Source organism: Oryx dammah, unplaced genomic scaffold, assembly GCF_014754425.2.
Source record: "Oryx dammah isolate SB20612 unplaced genomic scaffold, SCBI_Odam_1.1 HiC_scaffold_11, whole genome shotgun sequence".
Taxonomy (NCBI): domain Eukaryota; kingdom Metazoa; phylum Chordata; class Mammalia; order Artiodactyla; family Bovidae; genus Oryx; species Oryx dammah.
In genome coordinates, this window is record NW_024070195.1 from 20,365,769 (window position 1) to 20,393,277 (window position 27,509).

At 41.7% G+C, this 27,509-nt stretch overlaps 6 protein-coding genes across 6 annotated transcripts; 3 read left to right on the top strand and 3 right to left on the bottom strand.

The window, feature by feature from the left end:
• The first annotated feature begins 6,781 nt into the window (after positions 1-6,781).
• On the top strand, positions 6,782-9,090 carry LOC120870443 (histone H2B type 1-C/E/F/G/I). The gene has a single exon (XM_040250107.1). It carries the CDS (start codon positions 7,007-7,009, stop codon positions 7,385-7,387), a length of 381 nt encoding a protein of 126 aa, XP_040106041.1. The 5' UTR covers positions 6,782-7,006; the 3' UTR covers positions 7,388-9,090.
• Positions 9,091-11,998: 2,908 nt separating this feature from the next.
• Positions 11,999-12,728, bottom strand: LOC120870457 (histone H4). The gene has a single exon (XM_040250119.1). It carries the CDS (start codon positions 12,368-12,370, stop codon positions 12,059-12,061), a length of 312 nt encoding a protein of 103 aa, XP_040106053.1. The 5' UTR covers positions 12,371-12,728; the 3' UTR covers positions 11,999-12,058.
• Positions 12,729-12,808: 80 nt separating this feature from the next.
• Positions 12,809-16,156, top strand: LOC120870406 (histone H1.4-like). Its single transcript, XM_040250069.1, has one exon. The coding sequence runs from the start codon at positions 15,287-15,289 to the stop codon at positions 15,917-15,919; it is 633 nt and encodes a 210-aa protein (XP_040106003.1). The 5' UTR covers positions 12,809-15,286; the 3' UTR covers positions 15,920-16,156.
• On the bottom strand, positions 14,429-17,343 carry LOC120870415 (histone H3.1). The gene has a single exon (XM_040250078.1). It carries the CDS (start codon positions 16,532-16,534, stop codon positions 16,124-16,126), a length of 411 nt encoding a protein of 136 aa, XP_040106012.1. The 5' UTR covers positions 16,535-17,343; the 3' UTR covers positions 14,429-16,123.
• A 3,557-nt stretch (positions 17,344-20,900) lies between these two features.
• On the bottom strand, positions 20,901-21,550 carry LOC120870426 (histone H2A type 1). Its single transcript, XM_040250091.1, has one exon. The coding sequence runs from the start codon at positions 21,361-21,363 to the stop codon at positions 20,971-20,973; it is 393 nt and encodes a 130-aa protein (XP_040106025.1). The 5' UTR covers positions 21,364-21,550; the 3' UTR covers positions 20,901-20,970.
• Positions 21,551-21,649: 99 nt separating this feature from the next.
• LOC120870449 (histone H2B type 1-C/E/F/G/I) lies at positions 21,650-22,149 on the top strand. The gene has a single exon (XM_040250112.1). The coding sequence runs from the start codon at positions 21,686-21,688 to the stop codon at positions 22,064-22,066; it is 381 nt and encodes a 126-aa protein (XP_040106046.1). The 5' UTR covers positions 21,650-21,685; the 3' UTR covers positions 22,067-22,149.
• The last annotated feature ends 5,360 nt before the right edge of the window (positions 22,150-27,509 follow it).

The following is a 27,509-nucleotide window of genomic DNA, read 5'->3' on the forward strand; positions in this document are numbered from 1 at the left end:
GCAGAAATATCAATAAACTCAGAAATGCAGATGACACCACACTTATGGCACAAAGCTAAGAAGAACTAAAGAGCCTCTTGATGAAGGTGAAAGAGGAGAGTTGTTTCACTTGATGAAAGTGAAAGAGGAAAGTTGGCTTAAACCTCAACATTCAGAAAACCAAGATCATGACATCTGGTCCCATTACTTCATGGCATATAGATGGGGAAATAGTGGAAACAGTGACAGACTTTAATTTTGGGAGCTCCAAAATCACTGCAAATGGTGACTGCAGCCATGAAATTAAAAGACGCTTGCTCCTTGGAAGAAAAGTTATGACCTACCTAGACAGCATGTTAAAAAGCAGAGACATTACTTTGCCAACAAAGGTCCATCTGTCTAGTCAAAGCTTTGGTTTTTCCAGGAGTCGTGTATGGATGTGAGAGTTGGACTATAAAGAAAGCTAAACACCAAAGAATTGATGCTTTTGAACTGTGGTGTTGGAGAAGACTCTTGAGAGTCCCTTGGACTGCAAGGAGATCCAACCAGTCCATCCTAGAGGAGATCAGTCCTGAATATTCATTGGAAGGACTGATGCTGAAGCTGAAACACCAATACTTTGGCACCTGATGTGAAGAGCTGACTCATTTGAAAAGACACTGATGCTGGGAAAGATTGAGGGCAGGAGGAGAAGCGGATGACAGAGGATGAGATGGTTGGATGGCATCACCAACTCAATGGACATGAGTTTAAATAAGCTCCAGAGGTTGGTGATGGACAGGGAGGCTTCACACGCTGTAGTCCATGGGGCTGCAAAGAGTCAGACACAACTGAGCAACTGAACTGAACTGACTGAGTTGCTCAGAGCTTAAAATAATGTATCCAATATCATCTTATTAATAAATGGCAAAGGGCATTCTGACCTAAGAAGTTTAGATCCAGAGTCCTTGCTCTAAACCATTGCATAGAGACACTCTCTCTTTAGAACAAACTAACCAATCTGCCTGGAGAAGGAAATGGAAACCCATCCCCACCAGGGATTAAACTGGTACCAACTGCAGTGGAAGCTGGGAGTCATAGCCTCTGTATCACCAGGTTCTAAACCATTGCATGAGATATTGTCACTTTAGAACGAACGAACCAGGCTACCTAGAGAAGGAAATGGCAACGCGTTCCAGTATTCTTGCCTGGAAAATCCCATGGAGAGAGAAGTCTGGCAGGCTACATTCCATAGGGTTAAAGAGACACACGGCTGAATTGACTTAGCACTGAACCCAGCTACTCTTGAGCTTTCTTTTTGACTTGGCCTACAAAGACTAAAACAAACAATTAATGTAGTTTCTGACAGCTCAAGGCCTAGGAAAACCCTAGCTAGCCTCAGGTTGCCTGTCCTAAATGAATATCCACTGTTTTTCTTCCATTTCACTCTGTTTGTTTTTGTTTTGGAGAATCATCCTATTTTTGCTAATTAATGTTAATTTTACAGTGCTTTACCATAGTGAAGTTTTGTCACATAACATTGAATTTTTAGGCTATTTTGGAGATTAAGAACATTTTACCATATTGAGTCATAAAAAAAAAAATTAAACATAGTCTAGTGTATCAGTTCAGTTTAGTAACTCACTCGTGTCCAACTCTTTGTGACCCCATGGACTGCAGCACACCAGGTCTCCCTGTCCATCACCAACTCACAGATCTTGCTCAAACTCATGTCCATTGAGCAGGTGATGCCATCCAACCATCTCATCCTCTGACATTCTCTTCTCCTCCTGCCTTCAGTCATTCCCAGCATCAGGGTCTTTGCCAATGAGTCAGTTCTTCCCATCAGGTGGCCAAAGTATTGGCGTTTCAGCTTCAGCATCAGTCCTTCCAATGAATATTCAGGACTGATCTCCTCTAGGATGGACTGGTTGGATCTCCTTGCAGTCCAAGGGACTCTCAAGAGTCTTCTCCAACACCACAGTTCAAAAGCATCAATTCTTAGGCGCTCAGATTTCTCTATAGTCCAACTCTTGCATCCATACACAACTCCTGGAAAAACCAAAGCTTTGACTAGACAGATGGACCTTTGCTGGCAAAGTAATGTCTCTGCTTTTTAACATGCTGTCTAGGTAGGTCATAACTTTTCTTCCAAGGAGCAAGCGTCTTTTAATTTCATGGCTGCAGTCACCATCTGCAGCTATTTTGGAGCTCCCAAAATTAAAAGTCTGTCATTGCTTCCATTGTTTCCCCATTTATTTGCCATGAAGTGATGGGACCAGATGCCATGAGGGTGGTCCTCTTCACTTTCTGCCATAAGGGTTGTGTCATCTGCATATCTGAGGTTGTTGATATGTCTCCCAGCAATCTTGATTCCAGTTTGTGCTTCATCCCATCCACCATTTCTCATGATGTACGCTGCATATAATTTAAATAAGCAGGGTAACAATATACAGCCTTGACATACTCCTTTCAATATTTGGAACCAGTCTGTTTTTCCATGTATAGTTCTAATTGTTGCTTCTTGACATGCATACAGATTTCTCAGGAAGCAGGTAAGGTGGTCTGGGATTTCCATCTCTTTAAGAATTTTCCACAGTTTGATATGATCCACACAGTCAAAGGCTTTGGCATAGTTAATAAAGTAGATGTTTTTCTGGAACTCTCTTGGTTTTTTGATGATCCAGAGGATGTTAGCACTTTGATCTCTGGTTTCTCTGCCTTTTCTAAATCCAGCTTGAACATCTGGAAGTTCACGGTTCGCATATTGCTGAAGCCTGGCTTGGAGAATTTTGAGGACTACTTTACTAGTGTGTGAGATGAGTGCAATTTTGTGGTTGTTTGAACATATCTTGGCATTGCCTTTCTTTGGGATTAGAATTACTGACCTTTTCCGTTCCTGTGGCCACTGCTGAATTTTCCAAATTTGCTGGCTATTGAGTGTAGCACTTTCACAGCATCATCTTTTAGGATTTGAAATAGCTCCACTGGAGTTCCATCACCTTCACTAGCTTTTTCGTAGTGATGCTTTCTAAGGCGCACTTGACTTTGCATTCCAGGATGTCTGGCTCTAGGTAAGTAATCACGCCATCGTGGTTATCTGGGTCATGAAGATCTTTTTTTGTATAGTTCTGTGTATTCTTGCCACTTCTTAATATCTTCTGCTTCTGTTAGGTCCATACCATTTCTGACCTTTATTGTGCCCATCTTTACATGAAATGATCCCTTGGTATCTCTAATTTTCTTGAAGAGATCTCTAGTCTTTCCCATTCTATTGTTTTCTTCTATTTCTTTGCATTGATCACTGAGGAAGGAAGTCTAATGTATATCTGTCTCTCAGTTTGAGTGAATCTTGTTTTTTATTTCAGGATTTCACAGTTTTATATATACAGATCTGGAACATTTTTTCTTGGATTTAGAATCCTTAGAATGTATTATACTGTTGTAATTAATGTCTGAATTTTCTATTTTAAATCCAGAAAGGCCATGGATTTTTATGTGGTACTCATATATTCAGCAGCCCTCTTATGCTCAGGAAGATCTAATTGTTTATAGATTCTTGTTAATTTTTACACTGACATATTATTTTCAAACGTCGTCTTTTCTTGTTGAATACTTATCCTTCTTGTTTCTTGTACTTTTCTCATGATATTAGCCAGGCCCTCGGTGTTATGTTGCATAAGAGTAGTACCACAAAGCTTTTGTCTTTTTACCGTTTTGGAATCCTTCTAAAATTACACTATTAAATGTTGTGCTCACTGTAGCTACTTCTTATTAAGTGAGTCGCTACTCCTTATCCTTCTAGTTCGTTGAAAATATTGATAATGAAGGCATGTGATATCTAACAAATACTTTCCTAGTATCTGCAAATGATAACAACTTTTCTCTATTAATTTCTTACGTGGCAGATTTTGAATGTTAAACTTTTCTTCCATTCTTATAATAAACCAAACATACTATAGTATTTAGAGAAGGAAATGGCAACCCACTCCAGTACTCTTGCCTAGAAAAATCCCATGGACGGAACAGCCTAGTGCAGGCTACTGTCCATGGGGTCGCAAAGAGTTGGGCACGACTGAGCGACCTCACTTCACTTCACTTCAATATACTATTGTTTTTTAAATAATGTTATCTCTTGGTTTCCATTTGCTTGCATCCTAAATAGAGCTTTAAAAAAAAAAAAAGAAAAGGAATTTCATAAAATGAGACTATAATTTTTTCTCATCTCTTTCTCTATTTCATTCTGTGTTGTTCCTGTCCAATTTAAATAAGGGTAAACAATTTGCCAAAAGAAAAAAAAAAAAGCTATTTTTCTATTGAAACATCTGCAGAATAGGGATTATCAATTACTTAAATTTCACTAGTACCTGTAAAACCCAGCCAAGTGTGGTATCATTTAGACTGAAGAGTACAAGAAATTTTTTTTTAACTGCCTGTCCTATTTCCATAATCATAACTTGTTTATTCAGCCCATTACTCAAGTTTTTCTTGAAAATTATTGTTTTCTGTTAAGCTTAATATCTCTCTTTTGGTAGCAACTGTCCTTTTTTCTATTTGTATAATTTTTTCACACACACAATATTTTTTACCTCATTAATTTTTATAGATGTTTGTCTATTGTTATAAGACTTTTCAAAGAACAAGGTTGTTGTTTACGGATTATCTCCATTAAAAATTTTTTTTTTTAATTTTAAGGTTGACATACTTAAAATAATGTCAACATGAAAATCCATGAGAACCTATAAACATACAATGAAATCAAATAAGAACTCAGTAGGGTTGGTAAATATGTGCACTACGTAAAAATATATGACCTTTCTATACATTAGCAATGGCCTGTGTGGAATTGAAACAGAGCATAATTCACCACAGTACAACACATTCTAAGAATTTTAAGACCAATTCTTTCAACTTAATTTTGATTTACTTTCTTGTTCTTTTTCTAGCTTTTTGTTGTTCTTGTTGAACACCTATTTTGTATATCTTTAGTGATTTTTGTTCCTTAAAGTATGCTTTTAATATTATGTATGGCAACCCACTCCAGTGTCCTTGCCTGGAAAATCTCATGGACACAGGAACCTGATAGGCTGCAGTCCAAGGGGTTGCAAAGAGTCGGGCACGACTGAGCAACTAACACTAACACTATGTCCCTTTTAGTACACCTTTAGATACATCCAACAATTTTCGTGTGTATTATTTCCATTTATATTTATCTTATAATATTGCATAGTTTCCCATATAGTATTCTAATTCATTGTATTTAGAAGTGTGCTTTTAGTTTCCAATCATACATCGTTTGTTTTATTTTTATTATCCTAAAAAAAAATCTTTTCTATTGCTCTTTAATTAGATTATGATTAAAAAGTGTCATATATATGAAACTGATTCTTTTGTATCCACTGTGACATTTTCTGAAGCCAGTGTTGAATTTTTGAGATTATTAAATGTGTGCTTTAAAAGTTGGACATTCTCTATGTGTGAAATACAGGAATCACACACAGATAGATCAAGTTTGTTGACTGTGTTGTCCAAATTTTCTATAAGCATACACATTTTTTTGGTTTGTTTGCTAGCTATGAGAATTTATAAGCTTAATATAATGAAAACTTGACAAACAGCTCTAAATTTGAACTTCTCCTGCTAATTCTGTCAGCTGTTACCTTAATCATCAGCAAATGAGGTCCCGAATGTTTCATCTTATCAGTAGATTTTAATTTTATCTTTATGGAATATAGGTCTTTTTGATTTCTAGAATTTCTATGTTTTTTTAATTTTTAAAATTAGGTTGATTTTGATTGTCCCTTGTTCCTTCATTGCATTATCAGATTTTTATTTCTTTAAACTTTCAGTACATTGTTATGTTATAGTATCTGATAATTTCAGTATCTGCAAATCATTGTCTGAGGGAAAGAGGGAATCTAAGGCTGTTGTTTCTTTGGAAGCCCAAACTATATAGTGTCTCTTTTCCTCTTCGATTTGATACTATTTGTTATATCTTATATTTGGACATTCTAAATTCCTGGTAGAATGTTCCTAACGTGATAGATGCTGAATAAATAATTGCTGAATAAATAAATCACAATCAACCTGTTCACATTATATCTAGGAAAGTGGGTGGTGAAGAGGCTTCCCGCTTGAAGGTGTTTGTGTTTGCCTTTATAAGGCACTAGGGGGCGCTACGAACCTAGGTCACAAATTTAAACCTTTAAGGGTTAGGAGTTGTCTGCGGAAGGTCAAGGAGCCTGGGGAATGTTAGGGGGAAAAGGCAAATTCAGGGAGCACACCTCTCTGCAGAAAAGATAGATGCTATTGGAAGAATTAGCTAAGAACTAGTTTCAGTCGAAGATGATGATGATGGTAATAAAAACTTTAAAATATAGGCGTTAAACAACGGGTTCTTCCATTTCTGTGTGTGTTTAATGTTTTCACTGGTAGACTGAAGAACCTATTTCTGACCTTCCTTTGTGCCTAGATGGGATTTGATCCTTTCCAGTTCGAAGGATCGTGTGCATACGGGCTACGAAATTCCTTATCTCCCTTCAAGTGATGTACTTTTTTCCCCTACCCTTTATTTTCACGCTCTATTTCCGCATCTTGTGTACAATAGGAGACATTGTACTCGGAATTGTCTGGATGACCACAGTTCGTTTCCTCTCCCTGGTCTAAAATCTAGATTCAGATGTAATGATACTGCTTTCAAGGAGGTATAAACAGGCCTACAGATAGGAGACAGAACTGTGGCTCGAGCTTTGCTTCTTTGGTAATTTCAAAGCACTGGCGAGAGTGACTTCTAGTGTTTAAAACAAACTAGTCTGAATTGTTATAAACGAAACAGAATTTATTATTAAAAGGTTAACTAGATTTAAAAAATTGGCTTGATTCCTGGAAAACTGTCACAGGTATGAGAAAGTAGATCTGGAATTATTTATTTGCATGCAAGTGAACCAATCAGCAATTATGAAAGTAGGCCTTCATTTGCATAACGTTGACTACAAATAAGTTGGCGCAGCCGCCATTTTATTTTTTGTCAGAAGTCACTGTAGTCGTAATGCCGGAACCAGCCAAGTCCGCACCGGCCCCTAAGAAGGGCTCCAAAAAGGCGGTGACCAAGGCTCAGAAGAAGGATGGCAAGAAGCGCAAGCGCAGCCGCAAGGAGAGCTACTCCGTGTACGTGTACAAGGTGCTGAAGCAGGTCCACCCGGACACGGGCATCTCGTCCAAGGCCATGGGAATCATGAATTCGTTCGTGAATGATATTTTCGAGCGCATCGCTGGCGAGGCATCGCGCCTGGCCCATTACAACAAGCGTTCGACCATCACATCCAGGGAGATCCAGACCGCCGTTCGCCTGCTGTTGCCCGGGGAGCTGGCCAAGCACGCCGTGTCCGAGGGCACCAAGGCTGTCACCAAGTACACCAGCTCCAAGTAGATATATTTGTAGTAACTATAAAACCCAAAGGCTCTTTTGAGAGCCACCTCATGTTTTCACCATCAGAGCTGCGTACTGCTGTGAATACGAGCCGTTCAATCAGTGTTTAGGATAACGCGTATTTATCAAAGCACTACTTTCTACCAACGGTTCCGCTTACAAAGGTCCCCAGCAGCCTAACAACGTCGGCTGAAATAATCTGCTGACCCGAATTCTTGGAGCTCCAGGTTATCTTAATGAAATTTGTACAGGGTGATCCGTTGGCTACTACGGGCACTTTATGAAACTCTGATCTTGGTTATATCTAAACCGTCACCCTGCCGAATTCTACAGGCAACATTTAGGTTTGAAAATCCCGCTCTCTAAAACCGGGACTTCGAAAGTATGACGTTGCGGGTCTCCACCTAGGTTCTTTGGTGTGGATCCAGGGCTTCCCTCCTAGTTCAGTCGGTAAAGAATCTGCCTGCAATGCAGAAGACATTGGTTCGATTCCTGGATCGGGAAGATCCCCTGGAGAAGGAAATAGCAACCCACTCCAATATTCTTGCATGGAGAATCCCATGGACGGAGGAACCTTGCGGGCTATACAGCCCATAGAGTCGCAAGAGTCGGACACGACTGAGTGACTCACTACTCCTACTAATTCTTTCTCTCGCCTACCCCTAGCCCTTTGCCTAGGGCTTTCGAGTTTTATCTAAGATTCTTTACATGATTGGTGGCGGCAACTATCCAGTAAGGGAACAATAGTTACTTTTTTAATTTTCTCTTCCTCCTGGATTTTAAAGAGGCTCTCGTCATTAGATTTTTTTAAGAATACAATCATCCCAATCTCCTGACTCGTTTTACAAACTAGACTTGCAAAGTTCACAGAATTCTGTGTTCAGCCTACTCAGTCTTCTCACTGGTGCGGCCACATACTATGAAACCTGTCTCTTAACAATCTCTCCAGTCCGTCAGGTCACCTCGATCTTCCGAGCCCATCCCCCTATCCTGCTTCCAGTCCTCCCCGCGCTCAGTTCAGAAAAGGCAGCTATCCTGGTGACAAAGAAAAGGGGTCCTCAGGGCCTGCTCAGAACGCAAACAAGAACTGTAGATGTAAAGATGCTTTTTAACGTTGTGAGCCAAACACCGAGGTTTGAAAGCCTACGGTTTATGCTCAAGAGAATAAATCCTGAAAAATAAAAGGCAGGACTCTTCCTCATATTTCCGGAAACTGCAAATTAGAGGCGTCCTTTTGGAAGTTAGGAATGAAGGGTTCGGTTAAGGGCACCTCACCCACACATGGAAATGCCAAATCCACCCAAGAACTGCTATTATTGTCCTTTAGAAACAGTCCTAGGTGGCCTCCCTGGCCAGTCTATCCGAGCTCCCTTTTATTGTCTCAAAAAGGTACAAAAAAATAAGCACAAGGATACAAACCAGTTTATTTTCAGGTTGCCAAATTACAATTGCTTTTGGACTGATTCTCATCACCTTGCTTTGAGTTTGAGGTGATACTGAAACTCTTCTGTTCATAGTGAATTTGGTTTCTATTCCAGAGTCACTGTGAGGGGCTTTATGTTTCGTTTGTGTGTGTGTGTGTGTGTGTGTGTGTTTTAATTTTACCTGCTCACAGCCTTTGGATGATCCCCCATCTCAGAGAAATAAAAAAATCTATGCTATGGCCACAGGCCCTGCAAAGGCTGGCCCTCATCTCTCTCCAGCCCAAATGGAAGGGATTTCTTTTTTCTCTATTTTTGTCTTGTGTTTCTTCTTCTTTTTTTTTTTTTGGTTTGGTTCCCACCAACCTCCTTCCCCTACATCCTTTACACTGTTGGGACTCTTTCTCCAGCCTCCAGGCCTCTGCAGTTATTCTTTGCCTGAAATGTTCCTGATTCCACATGAATCCCCAGCACATACACAGTTTATTGACCAGCAACTCCAGTTTCAGCCTAATGACTACATTCTTGGGGAAGCTGAACTCCACTGTTTAAGGCTCTCAGAGCCACAAACAACTGGCTGTATACCCTCAACTCCCTCCCTCACATTAGTCAATACTGAGGGACTTGGGTGGAATCAGAACCCCATTCTTGAGCCTAAGAGAGGGACTCTGCTTTTCCTGGAGCACAAGGCAGGGAGAAAATGGAGACCTTAAAAAAACTGAGGTTGTATTAGTAAGGAAAGAGGGCAAATGACCTTTGAGATGGCACGTGCACTGCCTGATGTAAGAACCTTCTAGACAGAAGGTACATCCACCAAGTTCACTGTACATTCAAGTCCCAAGAGCTGAATTGTGTACTGAATCTATAAAGAACTTGAGTATACATCAAAATCACCAAGATGGCTTGTTAAAGGATAGATTGCTGGCCCCATTCCCAAAGTTTTTGTTTCATTAGCTCTGGGGAGATGTAAGAATTTGGCTTACAAAAAAAATGCCCAGCAAATAAAGATGCTTTTTATGTAGTAGATTTTGAGAACATCTAATATATGGTGAAGAAAAAGCTAACACAGGAGTTTCTGGGTGGAGTTTCTGGAGTTTCTGGGTGGTAAAAATGAGTTTATGGCCTGGAAACAACTCTACTTAGGACAGAGCCCCATGTGTGGCCATTATCTTGTTACATTCTATCTTGGGCCATCATATTTGATTGATGTAGGCATCTGCCCACCTGGACTAATCAGATTTGTTTTCGTAAAATTGAAAGAAAAAAAAAAGGGACTGAAGAAAAAGGCCTAAGTGTTCAGTAATTCCTTAAATATAGTCAGCAAATTTAACTTTCTAGAAAGTTTTTTTTAATTATCTGGATTTTTTTTTTATGTTTAGATACAAAAGAAATTTCTTAAGAACAAATATAAACTATACTTGTTAACATATACATAAACATATTCGTAGGTTATTTCACTCAATCCTCACAAAAATATGAATTTACTCTTACATTACAGATAAGGGAACAGTGGTTAGCAGTTTGCTAAAGCCCACAAATATAGAAAATGATTATTGAAGACTTCAAATGTATGTCATCATGGTTCAAATGTCATTTTCTTTTTCTCCGTGTCTCTGATGTCATGAGAAATAAGAATACCAATAATGCAAATAACAACAGCGAAAACATAGAGCATTTACGATGTGACAGGCAGTGGCCAAAATATGAAGTACTATTTAATGTCATTCACCCCTGAAACTATAAGATAGGAAGTAAAGCTATCTCCATTTTACAGATAAGGAAACAGAGTAATACAGTTTAAACGACTTATCCAACGAGAGAGAAAATAGCATCCCTGTGCTCGAGATTTCCCTCTCCTTTTTATCTCTGAGGAACAGTATTGAGATTGTTTCTTGAAAACCTAATAAATTATTTATTCAATGGAATAGATTCAGTTCAGTTCAGTTCAGTCGCTCAGTCGTGTCCGACTCTTTGCAACCCCATAAACCACAGCACGCCAGGCCTCCCTGTCCATCACCAACTCCCAGAGTCCACCCAAACCCATGTCCATCGAGTCAGTGATGCCATCCAACAATCTCATCCTCTGTCGTCCCCTTCTCCTCCTGCCCACAATCTTTCCCAGCATCAGGGTCTTTTCAAATGAGTCCGCTCTTCACATGATGTAGCCAAAGTATTGGAGTTTCACCTTCAAATCAGTCCTTCCAATAAACATCCAAGACTGATCTCCTTTAGTATGGACTGGTTGGATCTCCTTGCAGTGCAAGGGACTAGATTATTAAATATTTAAACTCTAAATATTTAGAGCCAACATAATAACTTTGTAAACGTGTGCAGTGTGCTTAGTTGCTCAGTGGTGTCCAACTCTTTGCAACCCCATGGACTGTAGCCCACCAGGGGCCTCGGTCCATGGGGCTTCTCCAGGTAACAATACTGGAGTGGGAACATAAACCTGTATTTTTTATATGAAGCACTTCTATCAACCTTAATGAAAGGTTCAATTAAGAGATCCTTTGGAATGGGAGGACAGTTCAGAGAAGCAAAGACAAGTCAGTCTGTCTCCATTCCACTTTAAAACTCAAGAACCATAACTACTCTCTATATAAATATAATATACACAGTCGATTTACAATCTTACTTACCAAGTAGTTTTCTCTAGTAGAATTTAAGTCTTCAAAATATTTTATGATCACACACTCCCCTTTATTGTTATGTCCGAGAAGGCATGCTGTTTTTTCAGTTCAAAAATGCCTATCTAGGTTTTTCCATTTTCCTAGCATCAGTCTTCAAAATATTTTATGATCACACACTCCCCTTTATTGTTATGTCCGAGAAGGCATGCTGTTTTTTCAGTTCAAAAATGCCTATCTAGGTTTTTCCATTTTCCTAGCATCAGACTTTACATTTTTAGACGCCTTTCAGCTTTTCACTAACGGCTGTGCAAAATGTCTACCGCACTGAGCTGGCCTCTTAACTACTACCCGCTAAATATACAGTTCAAGTATTATTAAATAGAAATTCAGCTTGAGGTTGTTGATAACCTCTGGTGGTCTGCAACTAATCGGAAACGCCGGGTGGCGGGAGGGGGTGGGGTGGGAATGTAAGTCAATGTAAGCCTATGGACTAAAGGCAGTGGCAGCCTAAACATATCTGTACTGTATCACAAAGTGCAAAACTCTTCTAAGTGAATGGGTAAGTGGCCCTGAAAAGGACCTTTGGTTCTATTAGGCTATGCCAAACGGCTGCCTCGAACTTAGCCGCCGAAGCCGTAGAGAGTGCGTCCCTGGCGCTTGAGCGCATAGACCACGTCCATGGCGGTGACAGTTTTGCGCTTGGCGTGCTCGGTGTAGGTGACCGCGTCCCGGATCACGTTCTCCAGGAACACCTTTAGCACCCCGCGAGTCTCCTCGTAGATGAGCCCAGAGATCCGTTTAACACCACCACGGCGAGCCAGGCGACGAATGGCGGGCTTAGTGATACCCTGGATATTATCTCGCAAAACTTTACGATGGCGCTTAGCACCACCTTTCCCGAGCCCCTTTCCGCCTTTACCGCGCCCAGACATGATTGAGCTGCAGGCTGAACAGCGAACAGGGTTACGTGCCTTTTAGGGTATTTATAGTAACTGAACGGACCTGTTTGAAAACTGGAAGAGCAGGGGCGGTAACCACATTCGGTTCCCGCCCTTCGCTTATTTGTCGCTTGGTCACAGCTTAGCAGCTAGGCAAGGCGCCTGTTGCCACTGGATCCTGGAGATGGAATATAAATTTTTTTTCTATTTATGGATATCTGTGTTTGTGCGTGCCTACAAAATGGGCAGTCATTAAGTGAGGCAACAGTTCATACACTTTCCCCAAAGAAGCCTGATACTTGTACTTCAGGCTTCTTAGAGTATGAAATAATCAGATAACTCATGCTGTTGTCTTTTATGAAGTGCTTTAACTATGGATTTAAACATCCGTTGAGTGCTACACTGGTGATTTATAAAAATGTATATCCGAAAGTGAATTTAAAAAAAACTTATTGGGCTGTAAGCCTAAAATTTGTGGCATGATTATAAATTAATTTGCAAACAGGTTGTATCTGGCATTATATCTGTAACCACATTCTATTTCTGCAAGCCGGTGGCATTACTCCAGTCAAGCTCTGGAGACAGACTGCTCCACGTACTAGTTTGTGACCTTGAGCAATCTATACATTTTTTTTCCCCCTTTTAAATGTATAATTAAGTGTAAATTATGGAGAACTGAAATTTAAAAGAGACAATGCAACTTTTTAAAAACATCTGCAAAGAGGCAATTACTCAGCATTATTTATTATGATATATTACAGTATCCTGTCTTCTCTCAACTCCTCCACTCAAAATTCATGCCTCTAAAGTGAAAGTCTAAGTAATTAATTTACTAAAACCTTCCTTTGAGGATTCCACAAAATAACATAAAATTTTGGAAGTTTTTTTTTTTTAATGTGTTAGTTGCTCTGTCCTGTCTGACTCTGCGACTCCATGGACTGTAGCCCGCCAGGTTCCTCTATCCATGGAATTCTCCAGGCAAGAATACCAGAATGGGTAGCCATTCCCTCCTCCAGATCTTCCCCACCCATGGATCAAGCCCCAGTCTCTTACATTGCAGGCAGTTCCTCTACTGTGTGAGCCACTAAGGAAGCCCACATAAAGATTTAATGAATGGTTAATTCCTTTGAGTTCCAGATGACTTAGATAGATTTTCTTTTTCTTTCTTTTTTTTTTTTTTTTTTTTTTTTTTGCTTTTTCTCCATGATCTGTGAGGAGGACAAAGTTTATCAAAGCTCTATGGTCTGTGAGGACAACCAAGATTATCAAAGCTGCTCCATGAGTGTACAGTGCACAGAAACAAATTGTAGAATAGAGTTCTTAACCTGGGACATATAGATGGATTCAGATCATTGTATAGAACAAAAACCCCAACTTTATTTTTATTATACTACAACCAAACCTTAGCATTTCCTCCTATTCTGAATGCAGGCAACAAACAGTGTGGGTGATAGGACCTGAGCTATATTCATATCAAGTCGCAGTTTCAGCTGTCAATCTCCATCTCTCATATTGTTTAAATATATTACACCTTCTAAACTTGGTCGTATGGGTAATCTTGTTATGTGATGAATTAATAAAGAAGAACACATGCATACCTCACCAATTTGGATTTTTAAATAAATTTGATAATGATATTTTATTATAACTGTTTTCCTTTGTAATCGTATATGAATTAAGCACTAAAAAGCACTATTTGGGAAAGGGGCTCATAAGCTTTATCAAAAATACAAAGAAGTCCATGGCTGCTTCAAAATAAACATAATATGTTAAAGACATAGTTTGAGAAGTGAAGCAGAAAATCAAAGCTCTTTTTACTTTTTACCATCAATCTATTTCCTATTGAACAGAAAGTATAAGCTAAAATGTGTTTCCTATAAACTTATATCCTTGATTAAATAAGAAACATAGTAGTGAATATAAATGCTTTTAAATTTCTCTCTCTTAAGGGAATTATGTATGTGTGTGAGTGTTGTACATGTGTATATTCCTTAATTCTGTTACTTACTTTCCCAAAGTTATCTTCCAGAAGCATGACAGAACTCAGAACTGAAGAGCTTGTGAACATTTTAATAAGTGATCCTTCTTTGTAAAATCAATGTAAATGAAATAATTTTTAAAACCCATAAAGCAGTCTTTACATGAATTTTCTCTGCCATCAGCTAGTGCAACACAAGCACAACTATCATGACAAGACGATCATTGGTTATTGCTTTTGCCATTTTCCTAGATTTTGAATGCCTAAAGTCCCCAAATTAACTAACCCTCTAAATAGTCACAAGAAGTTATGATAAAACTTTTTCAAACTAAATAATGACTTTTCTTATCAGATATTGCTACTATTCCAAGGAGACTTTACTACAGCTTTTTGTAGAGAAGTGTCTGTGTTATTTCTCTTCATATGAAACAGATTTTCTGGGCAAATCTCAATAAGAATCAAGCCAGTGTTGAAGGCATGAAAAGCCAAGAATCTATAGAATGTTACCTGACAGCATGTTATTGAAGACACAAAGAGAAGATTTGTATTTTAAAAGAAAATAAAAAAGTTGTCCCTCTGACCTCTGAATCTGCACGAATGTTAGGGGCTTTTGAAAAAGGCTTTGAACAACGTGATAAAAACTGGAGGAAGTAACCCCAAAAGTCTCAAACCTTGAGGTGTCCTGGTTCATTGTAGAATATACTTGGAGTCATGCCTCCACAGGAAATTTTTTATATTTTGCTTTCTTGAATTGTAACAAACACAATTCCGGGACAGAGCTGAGACTAGGTTGTTGTCAAGATGAAGACAGCTGGGAACCAATCAGCGAGCAGTGGCGCTGTGTGTATAAATACAGAGACGCTCGGAGGCCTGGCTACTCAACACTGAGACTTTACTTTTTAACTGTTAGATAACCAACCAAACCGACAATCATGTCTGAAACTGTGCCTGCCGCGCCTCCTGCTCCTTCTCCTGCGGAGAAGACACCTGTGAAGAAAAAGGCCCGCAAGTCCACCAGTTCTGCGAAGCGTAAGGCGTCCGGGCCCTCGGTGTCCGAGCTCATCACCAAGGCTGTCGCCGCCTCCAAGGAGCGCAACGGCGTGTCTCTGGTTGCCCTCAAGAAGGCACTGGCGGCCGCCGGCTACGATGTGGAAAAGAACAACAGCCGCATCAAGCTGGGTCTCAAGAGCCTGGTGAGCAAGGGCACCCTGGTGCAGACCAAGGGTACCGGGGCTTCCGGCTCTTTCAAGCTCAACAAGAAGGCGGCCACCGGGGAGGCCAAGCCCAAGGCGAAGAAGGCGGACGCGGCCAAGCCTAAGAAGGCTGCCGGGGCGGCTAAGAAGCCCAAGAAAGTCACGGGTGTGGCCACCCCGAAGAAAACCGCTAAGACGACCTTGAAGAAGGCGAAACCTGCTACTGGGACGAAGAAAGTGGCTAAAAGCCCGAAAAAGGTGAAGACAGCCAAGCCCAAGGCGGCCAAGAGTCCAGTCAAGGCTAAAGTTCATAAGCCCAAGGTAGCCAAGCTTAAAGCTGTCCAGCCGAAAAAGGCGACCCCAAGGAAGTAGGAAAATAAAAGGATCAGTTTCTTAAAGGCTCTTTTTAGAGCCACCCAACTCATCTTCTTAAAGAGCTTGTAACAATACCTCTTGAGATAAGTTTCCTCTTCGCTCGAAATGGAGATACCAGAACACAACTCTTTAACAGAAAATGTGGTGGCTCTGAGAAGAGCCTTTGGGTTAAAATTCGGTTTCTTATCGGGGAAAAAACATCTAGGCCCTCTCCCCGCGGATGCGGCGGGCGAGCTGGATGTCCTTGGGCATGATCGTGACGCGCTTGGCGTGGATGGCGCACAGGTTGGTGTCCTCGAAGAGCCCCACCAGGTAGGCCTCGCACGCTTCCTGCAACGCCATCACCGCCGAGCTCTGGAAGCGCAAGTCGGTCTTGAAGTCCTGCGCGATCTCGCGCACCAGCCGCTGGAACGGCAGCTTGCGAATCAGCAGCTCCGTGGATTTCTGGTAGCGGCGGATCTCGCGCAGAGCTACCGTGCCGGGCCGGTAGCGGTGCGGCTTCTTCACGCCGCCGGTGGCCGGCGCGCTCTTGCGGGCCGCCTTGGTGGCCAGCTGCTTGCGCGGCGCCTTACCGCCGGTGGACTTGCGAGCGGTCTGCTTAGTGCGAGCCATGACAGATTTCCCAAAAGCCGATAACTGATGGGAAAACGAAGCCCTGCCCCTTTCTTCCAGTATATATAAAGAGAGTCTCGTTCTAATTGGACAAATCAATTGTTCCTTATGGCTCGCAGTGAAGGTATTGGTACACAAGTTCACTCCCCCATGACGTAAGCCTTCTTTTGAATCGCTATTTTCAACCCTTTGTCGCCTTGGTCTCCTTATGCCATTTCTTTACAATGTTCTGTGGCATTTAACACAAATTATCACAATGCTTAATGTGGAATAAAATTTTTCAAATTCGGCACTTGAGACTGGCTTTCTTTTGATCACTTACTGAAAAGGCGTATGTTGCACGTGATTGGTAAAGTTATTTTTATATCCTCATTCAAGTTTAGTAAGGCTAATTTTGCATCAATTTCTACATTTCTCTTTTTTAACTCTTTTAACAAATACTTTCCTTTTATTTTCTTTTTTATATTACAGTTAAGATATGTATTGGTAGATTATATTATCTATAAATTCCACTTCAGTATAAGAAAAGAAGTAGTTACAGTATTTGTTACAGGAAGAGTGCTGTATGTGATAGGATTGAGCACTATCACTTTAGGGGTTCAGAGATCATATGAAAGCAGAAGTTGGAAGTTCAGTTCAGTCGCTCAGTCGTGTCCGATCCCCCGACCCCATGAATCGCAGAACGCCAAGCCTCCCTGTCCATCACCAAATCCCAGAGTTCACTCAGGCTAGCGTTCATCGAGTCAGTGATGCCATCCAGCCATCTCATCCTCTGTCGTCCCCCTCTTCTCCTGCCCACGATCCCTCCCAGCATCAGAGTCTTTTCCAATGAGTCAACTCTTCACATGAGGTGGACAAAGTACTGGAGCTTCAGCTTTAGCATCATTCCTTCCAAAGAAATCCCAGGACTGACCTCCTTCAGAATGGACTAGTTGGATCTCCTTGCAGTCCAAGGGACTCTCAAGAGTCTTCTCCAACACCACAGTTCAAAAGCATCAATTCTTCAGCGCTCAGCCTTCTTCACAGTCCAACTCTCACATCCATACATGACCACTGGAAAAACCATAGCCTTGACCACTACTACTACTACTACTACTACTAAGTGACTTCAGTCGTGTCCGACTCTGTGCGACCCCATAGACGGCAGCCCACCAGGCTCCCCCGTCCCTGGGATTCTCAAGGCAAGAACGCTGGAGTGGGTTGCCATTTCCTTCTCCAATGCATGAAAGTGAAGAGTGAAAGTGAAGTCACTCAGTGGTGTCTGACCAGACGGACCTTAGTCGGCAAAGTAATGTCTCTGCTTTTGAATATGCTATCTAGGATGGTCATAACTTTTCTTCCAAAGAGTAAGCGTCTTTTAATTTCATGGCTGCAATCACCATCTGCAGTGATTTTGGAGCCCCCCAAAATAAAGTCTGACACTGTTTCCACTGTTTCTCCATCTATTTCCCATGGAGTGATGGGACCGGATGCCATGATCTTCGTTTTCTGAATGTAGAGCTTTAAGCCAACTTCTTCACTCTCCTCTTTTACTTTTCATCAAGAGGCTTTTTAGTTCCTCTTCACTTTCTGCCATAAGGGTGGTGTCATCTGCATATCTGAGGTTATTGATATTTCTCCCGGCAATCTTGATTCCAGCTTGTGTTTCTTTCAGCCCAGCGTTTCTCATGATGTACTCTGCAATGCCTGAAATTGTATTGTAACCACCAAACCAGGCCCCCGAACCCACCCTTCTCTAACTTCCCCATAAGACCTAAATGGCTTTCCCTTGGCAGTCACTGGATGGACTCTTGAGGTTCATTCCAAGCCATCATGTACCAGTATCAATGTTTTGCTTGGAGTGAGAGCTGTGGCCATAGGAGAAAGGAATCCCTAGAATTACAGTGCAATGTATATTAATGATATATAAAAGTTTCAGATTTTACACCCATATAGGTTGTGATCTGATAATATCTCTAAGATATGGGGGAAAGGGAGACTAAAGACACGTGGAAAGACATAACACCTTTTAGAAACTATTAAGGAGTAAACTTGGAAATGAACAGAGATCATTCTGTCGTTTCTGAGATTACATCCAAGTACTGCATTTTGGACTCTTTTATTGACCATGATGGCTACTCCATTTTTTCTAAGGGATTCCTGCCCACAGTAGTAGATATAATGGTCATCTGTGTTAAATGCACCCATTCCAGTCCATTTTAGTTCGCTGATTCCTAGAACGTCGATGTTTACACTTGCCATCTCCTGTTTGACGACTTCCAATTTGCCTTGATTCATGGACCTAACATTCCAGGTTCCCATGCAATATTGCTCTTTACAGCATTGGACCTTGCTTCTATCACCAGTCACATCCACAGCTGGGTATTGTTTTTGCTTTGGCTCCATCCTTCATTCTTTCTGGAGTTATTTCTCCACTGATCTCCAGTAGCATATTGGGCACCTACTGACCTGGGGAGTTCCTCTTTCAGTACACCAACATCCACTGGATCTTGGAAAAAGAAAGAGTCCAGAGAAACATTTATTTCTGCTTTATTGACTATGCCAAAGCCTTTGACTGTGTGGATCACAATCAACTGTGGAAAATTCTGAAAGAGATGGGAATACCAGACCACCTGACCTGCCTCTTGAGAAACCTATATACAGGTCAGGAAACAACAGCTAGGACTGGACATGGAAAAACAGACTGGTTCCAAATAGGACAAGGACTATGTCAAGGCTGTATATTGTCACCGTGCTTATTTAACTTCTATGCAGAGTACATCATGAGAAACACTGGGCTGGAAGAAGCACAAGCTGGAATCAAGATTGCTGGGAGAAATATCAATAACCTCAGATATGCAGATGACACCACCTTTATGGCAGAAAGTGAAGAACTAAAAAGCCTCTTGATGAAAGTGAAAGAGGAGAGTGAAAAAGCTGGCTTAAAACTCAACATTCAAAAACTAAGATCATGGCATCTGGTCCCATCACTTCATGGGAAATAGATGGCGAAACAGTGGAAACAGTGTCAGACTTTATTTTGGGGGGCTCCAAAATCACTGCAGATGGTGATTGCAGCCATGAAATTAAAAGAAGCTTACTCCTTGGAAGAAAAGTTATGACCAACCTAGATAGCATATTCAAAAGCAGAGACACTACTTTGCTGACTAAGGTCCGTCTAGTCAAGGCTATGGTTTTTCCTGTGGTCATGTATGGATGTGAGAGTTGGACTGTGAAGAAAGCTGAGCGCCGAAGAATTGATGCTTTTGAACTGTGGTGTTGGAGAAGACTTGAGAGTCCCTTGGACTGCAAGGAAATCCAATCAGTCCATTCTAAAGGAAATCAGTCCTGGGTGTTCATTGGAAGGACTGATGCTAAAGCTGAAACTCCAGTACTTTGGCCACCTCATGTGAAGAGTTGACTCACTGGAAAAGACTCTGATGCTGGGAGGGATTGGGGGCAGGAGGAGAAGGGGACAGAACATGAGATGGCTGGATGGCAGCACTGACTCGATGGACATGAGTTTGAGTGAACTCCGGGAGTTGGTGATGGAAAGGGAGGCCTGGCGTGCTGCAATTCATGGGGTCGCAGAGTTGGCAACGACTGAGCCACTGAACCGAACTGAACTGAAGGCATCAACTACTATAACTGCCATGAATCCAGACTGGGTTAACAGTGAAACGTTCTGTGGGTAACTACATCCCAGTCTGGATGGTCTGGTTATCTCTACCTCAAATCAAAGCCCAGGTCTCGATCTCTGAACTCCTCTACCTAGAAGATGCGAAACCCAGCTATATTAGTTAGATATTCTATCAAAGAAGAGGACTTTGTCTTCACGGGAGACAAGCGGCTTTATGAAACATATAGCAACCCCAAAGCACAGACAGATTGGGGCCTGTTCAGGGTTCAATTCTTATTAGAGATTCTTAATATTTCTTTGTACAGAATTATCGAGAATGCATAAAAAACCATTAAACATGGAATAATTTCACACTTCCTATTGTATTAACCCAAGTGTAACTGCTCCTTGAACTCAAGGTGACCCTGTATTAAGCCCTACCTAAATGAATTTTAAATCCAGGCTATGCAATACTGTATGCTTATTCACAATTAACTAGGGCCCAGCTTAGTAGAGACTGGCTATTAAAAGCCAAAGTGTAAATTGCAGAACAATTTATCCCGTTATAATGCAAAACAATTCCTTTCAACAGGGGGTAAGTACTAAAGGAGTGGCTTTAACAACCTGTAGGTCACTAACTATCTCCATGTCAACTTTCCGTATCTGCTCTTCATTATCTTACTGCAACACTTGCATTTCCAAGATTGACAAATTGCCCTGAAAAGCATTCGGCTTAAAAAAAAAATGTAAGCCCTTTTAATGAATACGTGGGTGGCTCTGAAAAGAGCCTTTGGCTAAGATTGAATGTTCAAGTAACAAGAACTTGGAATATCCCAGTTTACTTGCCCTTGGCCTTATGGTGACTCTCGGTCTTCTTAGGGAGCAGCACGGCCTGGATATTGGGCAGGACGCCACCCTGAGCGATGGTGACTTTGCCCAGCAGCTTGTTGAGCTCCTCGTCGTTGCGGATGGCCAGCTGCAAGTGACGTGGGATGATGCGGGTCTTCTTGTTGTCCCGGGCCGCGTTGCCCGCCAACTCCAGGATCTCGGCCGTTAGATACTCCAGTACCGCCGCCAGATACACCGGTGCTCCCGCCCCGACCCGCTCGGCATAGTTCCCTTTGCGAAGCAAACGGTGCACTCGGCCCACGGGAAACTGAAGTCCAGCCCGCGAAGAGCGGGTCTTGGCTTTAGCTCGAGCCTTGCCACCTTGTTTTCCGCGTCCAGACATCTTAACAGTCTAACCAACACAACGAGCAAAGAAAAAGAAAAAGGAACACGAATCACCTTAGCAAATCAGAGGCAATTATACTTGTAAGCCGAATTGTCAGTTACGCCGTTTCATTGGCTGAAGTGTCTTCAAGGTAGCAACCAATTAAAAACGAAACCTGACAGCACGTAATTTGCATACCGCCATACTAATCTGCAAAACGTATCCAATCAGAGTGCACAATTTTACATACCATATTTGCATACAACTTCTATAAATATCAGGACCAACGTAACAGCAGCACAATTTTTAGTTTGATTGGACTTTGAGCCGTTTGTTAGTTATGCCTGAACCAGCCAAATCCGCTCCTGCTCCTAAAAAGGGTTCTAAAAAGGCTGTGACTAAGGCCCAGAAGAAAGATGGCAAGAAGCGCAAGCGCAGCCGCAAGGAAAGCTACTCCGTGTATGTGTACAAGGTGCTGAAGCAAGTCCACCCGGATACCGGTATCTCGTCCAAGGCCATGGGCATCATGAACTCCTTCGTCAACGACATCTTTGAGCGAATCGCGGGCGAGGCGTCGCGCCTGGCTCATTACAACAAGCGCTCGACCATTACATCCAGGGAGATCCAGACCGCCGTGCGCCTGCTGCTGCCCGGGGAGCTGGCCAAGCATGCGGTATCTGAGGGCACCAAGGCTGTCACTAAGTACACCAGCTCCAAGTGATCCCGACAAAGAGACGTTTTTCATATTTGATTCCAAAGGCTCTTTTAAGAGCCACTCACTTTTTTCAGTAGAAGCGTTGTAACAACTACCGGTTGCCAAAATTGGTTTTTCTTGGCTGGTTTTCCTTTTTCTTTCACTGATCACTAGCTCAAGGCTAGCCAAGTGTGGATATGCAAGTATCGTCTGAATATCTGAACTGGTGTGATAGTGTGACTTACAAACTGAGTTCATGAAAAGAGCAGCTTTAGTTTCACAGTGCTGCTTTTTTATCAGTGTAAGGTGGGCTTGCCAGGTCCGCAGTGGACAAGGTGATCAGAGCGTACTGGACACAGGGCCGAGCGGTTCCAAACACCAGACCAACCAAGGTGCATGCAGTGGGGGAGACATCCCCGCTGTAGGCAGAGCGTGTGATAGGCTGACCATGGTAAGCGGAGAGGCACCGCTGTCTGCTGCAATCTCCCAGGGGCTAGTGTACGCATCCATTTTACAGGTGAGGAGATGCGATTTGGTGGGGAGCGGCACCTGCTCACAGCCCAAGAACCGGCAGACTTCCCAGTCCCAGAGTGTCCAGGCGCTGAAAGATCTTGCTAAGTAGTAGAGAGCTAAAGCTCCCACCCTCACCTCACCCAGCAGCCCCACCTCAAACCCCAAATTTCCAGCCAGCACAGCACCTGGGAGCAGTTCTGGGCTCTTTCCAGTCAAGGAAGCAGAGCGTGGAAGGGGAAGGCCAGGCCTGCCCAGGATCTGAAGGCTTGGATGCAGAACCCACCCACCAGCTTTTTCTGCCGGAGGCGCCCTGGGTTCAGGGTGTGGTCCTGGCTGTGACACAAGGAGCAGGCTGACCATGTCGCCTGTGCTATATAGGAGATGTAATGCAATGCTTCTTGTATTAGTGTTGTGGTAAGAAAATGTACATGTATTCAATTTATTTGCTTAAAGCAATATAACTTTTCAAAATATTAATGGCACCAAGGCAATTAATGAACATACTGGTTGAAAAGTGAGTATCACCGTTTCCAAAATTTAGTTCTGAAGAGAATTTGTCCAAGGTTTCTCTAATGAAAAGTTAGACCATTGCCAAACTACCATATTGGGTTTCATAACACTGGCAGTTCAGGAAAGAAATGCCCAGAAGGTATTTTGGTGCATCCTCTCCCTTAAACTATGTTACTTTCTCCCAAGGTGGATTTCATATGATTGTTTTCATCTCGGTCAGCAAAAAAAATAATGGAAAAACAATTCATACGTCATTCCAGTTACCAACACTCTCCTGTCATGTGAACACATATATAACAGTCGTTATAACTTACCCTTTTTCATAATTACAAACCTGGGAGTGTGTGTGCTTAGTCACTTCAGTCGTGTCTAATTCTCTGCGACTTCTGGACTTTAGCCCACCAGGCTCTTCTGTGCATGGGATTCTCCAGCCAAGAGTACTGGAGTGGGTTACCATGCTCTCCCTCAGGGGTTCTTCCAAGACCAGAGACCCAACCCTCCTCTCCCGTCTCCTGCCTTGCAGGCGGATTTTTTTACTGCTGAGCCACCAGAGAAGCCCCATTTACAAACTGGCTTAAGGTTATAAACCGCTATAAATGACATCCCATATTGAACAAATGCTAGGAGTGTATTTTAAAATACTTTAGGATTTCATCCCTGGTAGGAAAAAAGCCATAATAGCCTAATAACATTGTGTAAATTACCTTCTCATGAATCGCAGGCTTCCCACCCAAAGCACAACACTTAAGTTTACAACACAACATACACAAAAATATATGCAAATATTCAAATAACACAATATACATAAAGAAGAAAAGCAACCATATATATTACATAATATATATTTAAATAATAAATATAAATATATTACATAATATATACTGAAAGAATGAAAACTAAATGATATAGCTGTACTTAAGACTCATATTATTGTAAATAGCCAATTTTTGTTTTCTGTCGTCCCAGGGGTAAATATCTAAACCAGGCCTACTACATGAGCTTTAGTGGAGTATACGAACTCCCAGAAATTACATACAATAGTGTGTCCATATGTTCCTCCTCCCATCAAAAGCAAAATATATAGCATTCTGTCAAATTTTAAAAATACTGTCATTTACTGTGCTAGATACAATGATGCCTCCGCAATTTTGTCTACCTTTTAATCTCTGTAGTCTATGAATATGTTGGGACACATAACAAATGGGAATTAAGGTTGCAGATGCCATTTAGGTTACTAATCATTTGACTTTAAATAGGACTATCCTAGGGAGTACCCTGGCCGTCCAGTGGTTAGGGCTCCATGCTTCCACTACAGAGGGCAGGGGTTTGATTCCTAGTTGGTTGGTAAACTAAGATCCCACATGCTGGGTGGTGAGGCCAAATAAATAAATAGAAGCTTATCCTAGAGAACCCAAGTGAACCTAATATAATACAAGGGCCCTAATCAATGGAAGAGGGAATCAGAGTGCACATCCAGAGAGAAGGCAGCATGAAAATGATTTGGCCAGATATTGCTTACTTTGAAATCTAGGAAAGGTGCCATGAGCAAAGGAACAAAGAACACTCCAGGTGTCGCAAAAGGCATGGAAACAGATTCACTCTTAAAGGCCACAGCCCTCTGACAGCTTGATTTTACGTCAATCAGATTCATTTCTGAATGTTGATCTAAAGAACCATAAAATTATAAATGTATTGTTTTAAGCCACTATAATTGTGATAATTTGTCAGACCACCAACCAAAAATTAATGCACCTACACATATTTAAGAATTATTGATTAATGTATTCATTCAATGATGTTCTATAAGATTATAACTACATAACCGAAATTTAGAAGGGTAAATATGAAAATGACTATAGATACTAGTAAATGCTTCCTAAATGCTGCAGACTCACATAATTTTGACATTGCTTTAACAAAACAGTTTACGTTTCCTTTTGTAGCTAGGGTGTCTAGGTTTTAACAGCATAAATGTTAATTCAGTCTCCTGTGCCCAACGCACAGTGAGGCCAAACTGAAACGTTGGCATCGGGAATAGAGAAAGGCTTATTCTAAAGCCTTGCAATGAAAGGTGGTTCAGGCCCTAAAAAGCCTCACGCTCCTAGGTTTTTAAAAGGTGGCTGAGGGAAGTTGTTTCCCAGGGTACTTGATTAGATTATACAAAATTCTCTCACTGACTTATAAAGAGTAACAGGGTGGTGTTACAAGTGTTACATTGATCAGATCTTCGGTTCCAGGCTTCTCTGGTGGCTAAGAGGGTAAAGTGTCTGCCTATAATGCAGGAGACCCAGGTTTGATCCCTGGTTCAGGAAGATCCCCTGGAGAAGGAAATGGCAACCCACTCCAGTATTCTTGCCTGAAGAATCCCATGGATGGAGGAGCCTGTTAGGCTACAGTCCACGGGGTTGCAAAGAGTCAGACATGACTGAGCCTCTTCACTTCACTTTAGGCTCCAGGAGGCATATAGCTAGGTGGTCATGGTCATGAAGTAGTTAACATCTTCCATTCAGTGGAAGGGTTTTGACTTCTGCAAAAGAAGTCAGAAAGCTTGCATCAAATGTTGATACCTCAGTGAAAGTCGCTCAGTCATGTCCAAGTCTTTGTGACCCTATGGAATATACATGTCCATCGACCATACAGTCCATGGAACTCTCCAGGCCAGAATACTGGAGTAAGTAGCCTATCCCACTCCAGCAGATTTTGCTGACCCAGGAATCAAACTAGGGTCTCCTGCATTCCAGGCAGATTCTTTACCAACTGAGCTATCAGGGAAGATACCTCAGAGAGGATCTAAAACAAAGGTTATGGGGCAAGGCCCCATCAGTTCAGCTCAGTTGCTCAGTTGTGTTCCACTCTTTGTGACACCATGGACTGCAGCACACCAGTCTCCCTGTCCATCACCAAATCCCTGGGCTTGCTTAAACTCGTGTCCATAGAGTCCGTGATGTCAGCAAACCATCTCATTCTCTGTCGTCCCCTTATACTCCTTCCTTTAATCTTATCCAGCACCAGGGTCTTTTCCAATGAGTCAGTGCTTCACATCAGGTGGCCAAAGTATTGGACCTTCAGCTTCAGCATCAATCCTTCCAGTCAATGAATATTCAGGACTGATTTTCCTTAGGATTGACTGGTTTGATCTTGCAGTCCAAGGGAATCTCAAGGGTATCCTCCAACACCACAGTTCAAAAGCATCAATTCTTCAGCACTCAGCTTGCTTTATACTCCAACTCTCACATCCATACATGACTACTGGCAAAACCATAGCTTTGACTAGATGGACCTTTGTTGGCAAAGTAACGTCTCTGCTTTTTAATATGCTGTCTAGGTTGGTCACAGCTTTTCCTACAAGGAGCAAGTGTCTTTTAATTTCATGGCTGCAGCCATCATCTGCAGTGATTTTGGAGCCCGAGAAAAGAAAAGAAAGCCTGTCGCTCTTTCCATTGTTTCGCCATCTATTTGCCATGATGTGATGGGACCAGATGCCTTGTACTCCTTTTCCAATTTGGAATCAGTCTGTTGTTCCATGTCCAAACTAACTGTTAATTCTTCACCTGCAGAAGATCTCTCAGGAGGCAGGTAAGATGGTCTGGTATCCCCATCTCTTGAAGAATTTTCCACAGAAGGCCCCATAGGGTCCTACTGAACAAAAGAATGTCTAATTTCATGGAGCAGAACTTTCCTCACTCATTATAGTAGTATTATTACTTCTGAGTATAATACTACTTCAAAAACTTGTCTTTCTTATATGTAAATTGTAGGAATGATGGAAAAAATTGACTTCATAATGTCCATAAATAACTTCATGAGTTGTATATCTATCTAACGTTTGTGTTTATTATAATTATTGCATTTTTTTCCACACAAAACTGTTGTCAATGGAGTTGGTTACAATAAAAATTTTTTTGGGGGTGGGGGGTGGGTTGCCGGGGTGCTGCTCCACAGGGCTGGCAGGATCTTAGTTTCCCTCCCAGGGATTGAACAGGCCAAGGCAGTGAAAAAGCCGAGTCCTAACCTTTGGACAACCCAGGGAGCTCCCATAATATTCTCATTTTTACAGTAAGAAACTGAGGCTGTGAGAACCAAAGATTATTTACTTCACAAAATTCAAATTCCAATGTTCTTCTGAGGCAATGTTCTTTCAAAGATGTCCAGATAGAATTGAAAAACATTTCACATCTACAGATCTCTTAACACATCAAGAAGTGTTTTTACAAGAATAACCTCCTCTCCCAGCATTAGGCTACATCTCTAGGTGAATTTGTTCATTTATTATATCTCCCAACATCCAGAATAAGGAAAATGTAATAATTATCAAAGTGCCTAATACTTTTAAACTAAGTGAAATAAGGAAAATCAAGGGAAGATTGGCACCACTTCAATGTCCCGTCAGGAAACTAGAAAACTATTGGTAGTTTTCACAAAGGTAGTCAACGGGTCCTGCCATACG

What these genes read in the sequence shown, in the direction of transcription:
- LOC120870457 (XM_040250119.1), bottom strand. Translation starts at nt 12,370, where the DNA reads ATGTCTGGGCGCGGTAAAGGCGGAAAGGGGCTCGGGAAAGGTGGTGCT.
- LOC120870449 (XM_040250112.1), top strand. Translation starts at nt 21,686, where the DNA reads ATGCCTGAACCAGCCAAATCCGCTCCTGCTCCTAAAAAGGGTTCTAAA.
- LOC120870406 (XM_040250069.1), top strand. Translation starts at nt 15,287, where the DNA reads ATGTCTGAAACTGTGCCTGCCGCGCCTCCTGCTCCTTCTCCTGCGGAG.
- LOC120870415 (XM_040250078.1), bottom strand. Translation starts at nt 16,534, where the DNA reads ATGGCTCGCACTAAGCAGACCGCTCGCAAGTCCACCGGCGGTAAGGCG.
- LOC120870426 (XM_040250091.1), bottom strand. Translation starts at nt 21,363, where the DNA reads ATGTCTGGACGCGGAAAACAAGGTGGCAAGGCTCGAGCTAAAGCCAAG.
- LOC120870443 (XM_040250107.1), top strand. Translation starts at nt 7,007, where the DNA reads ATGCCGGAACCAGCCAAGTCCGCACCGGCCCCTAAGAAGGGCTCCAAA.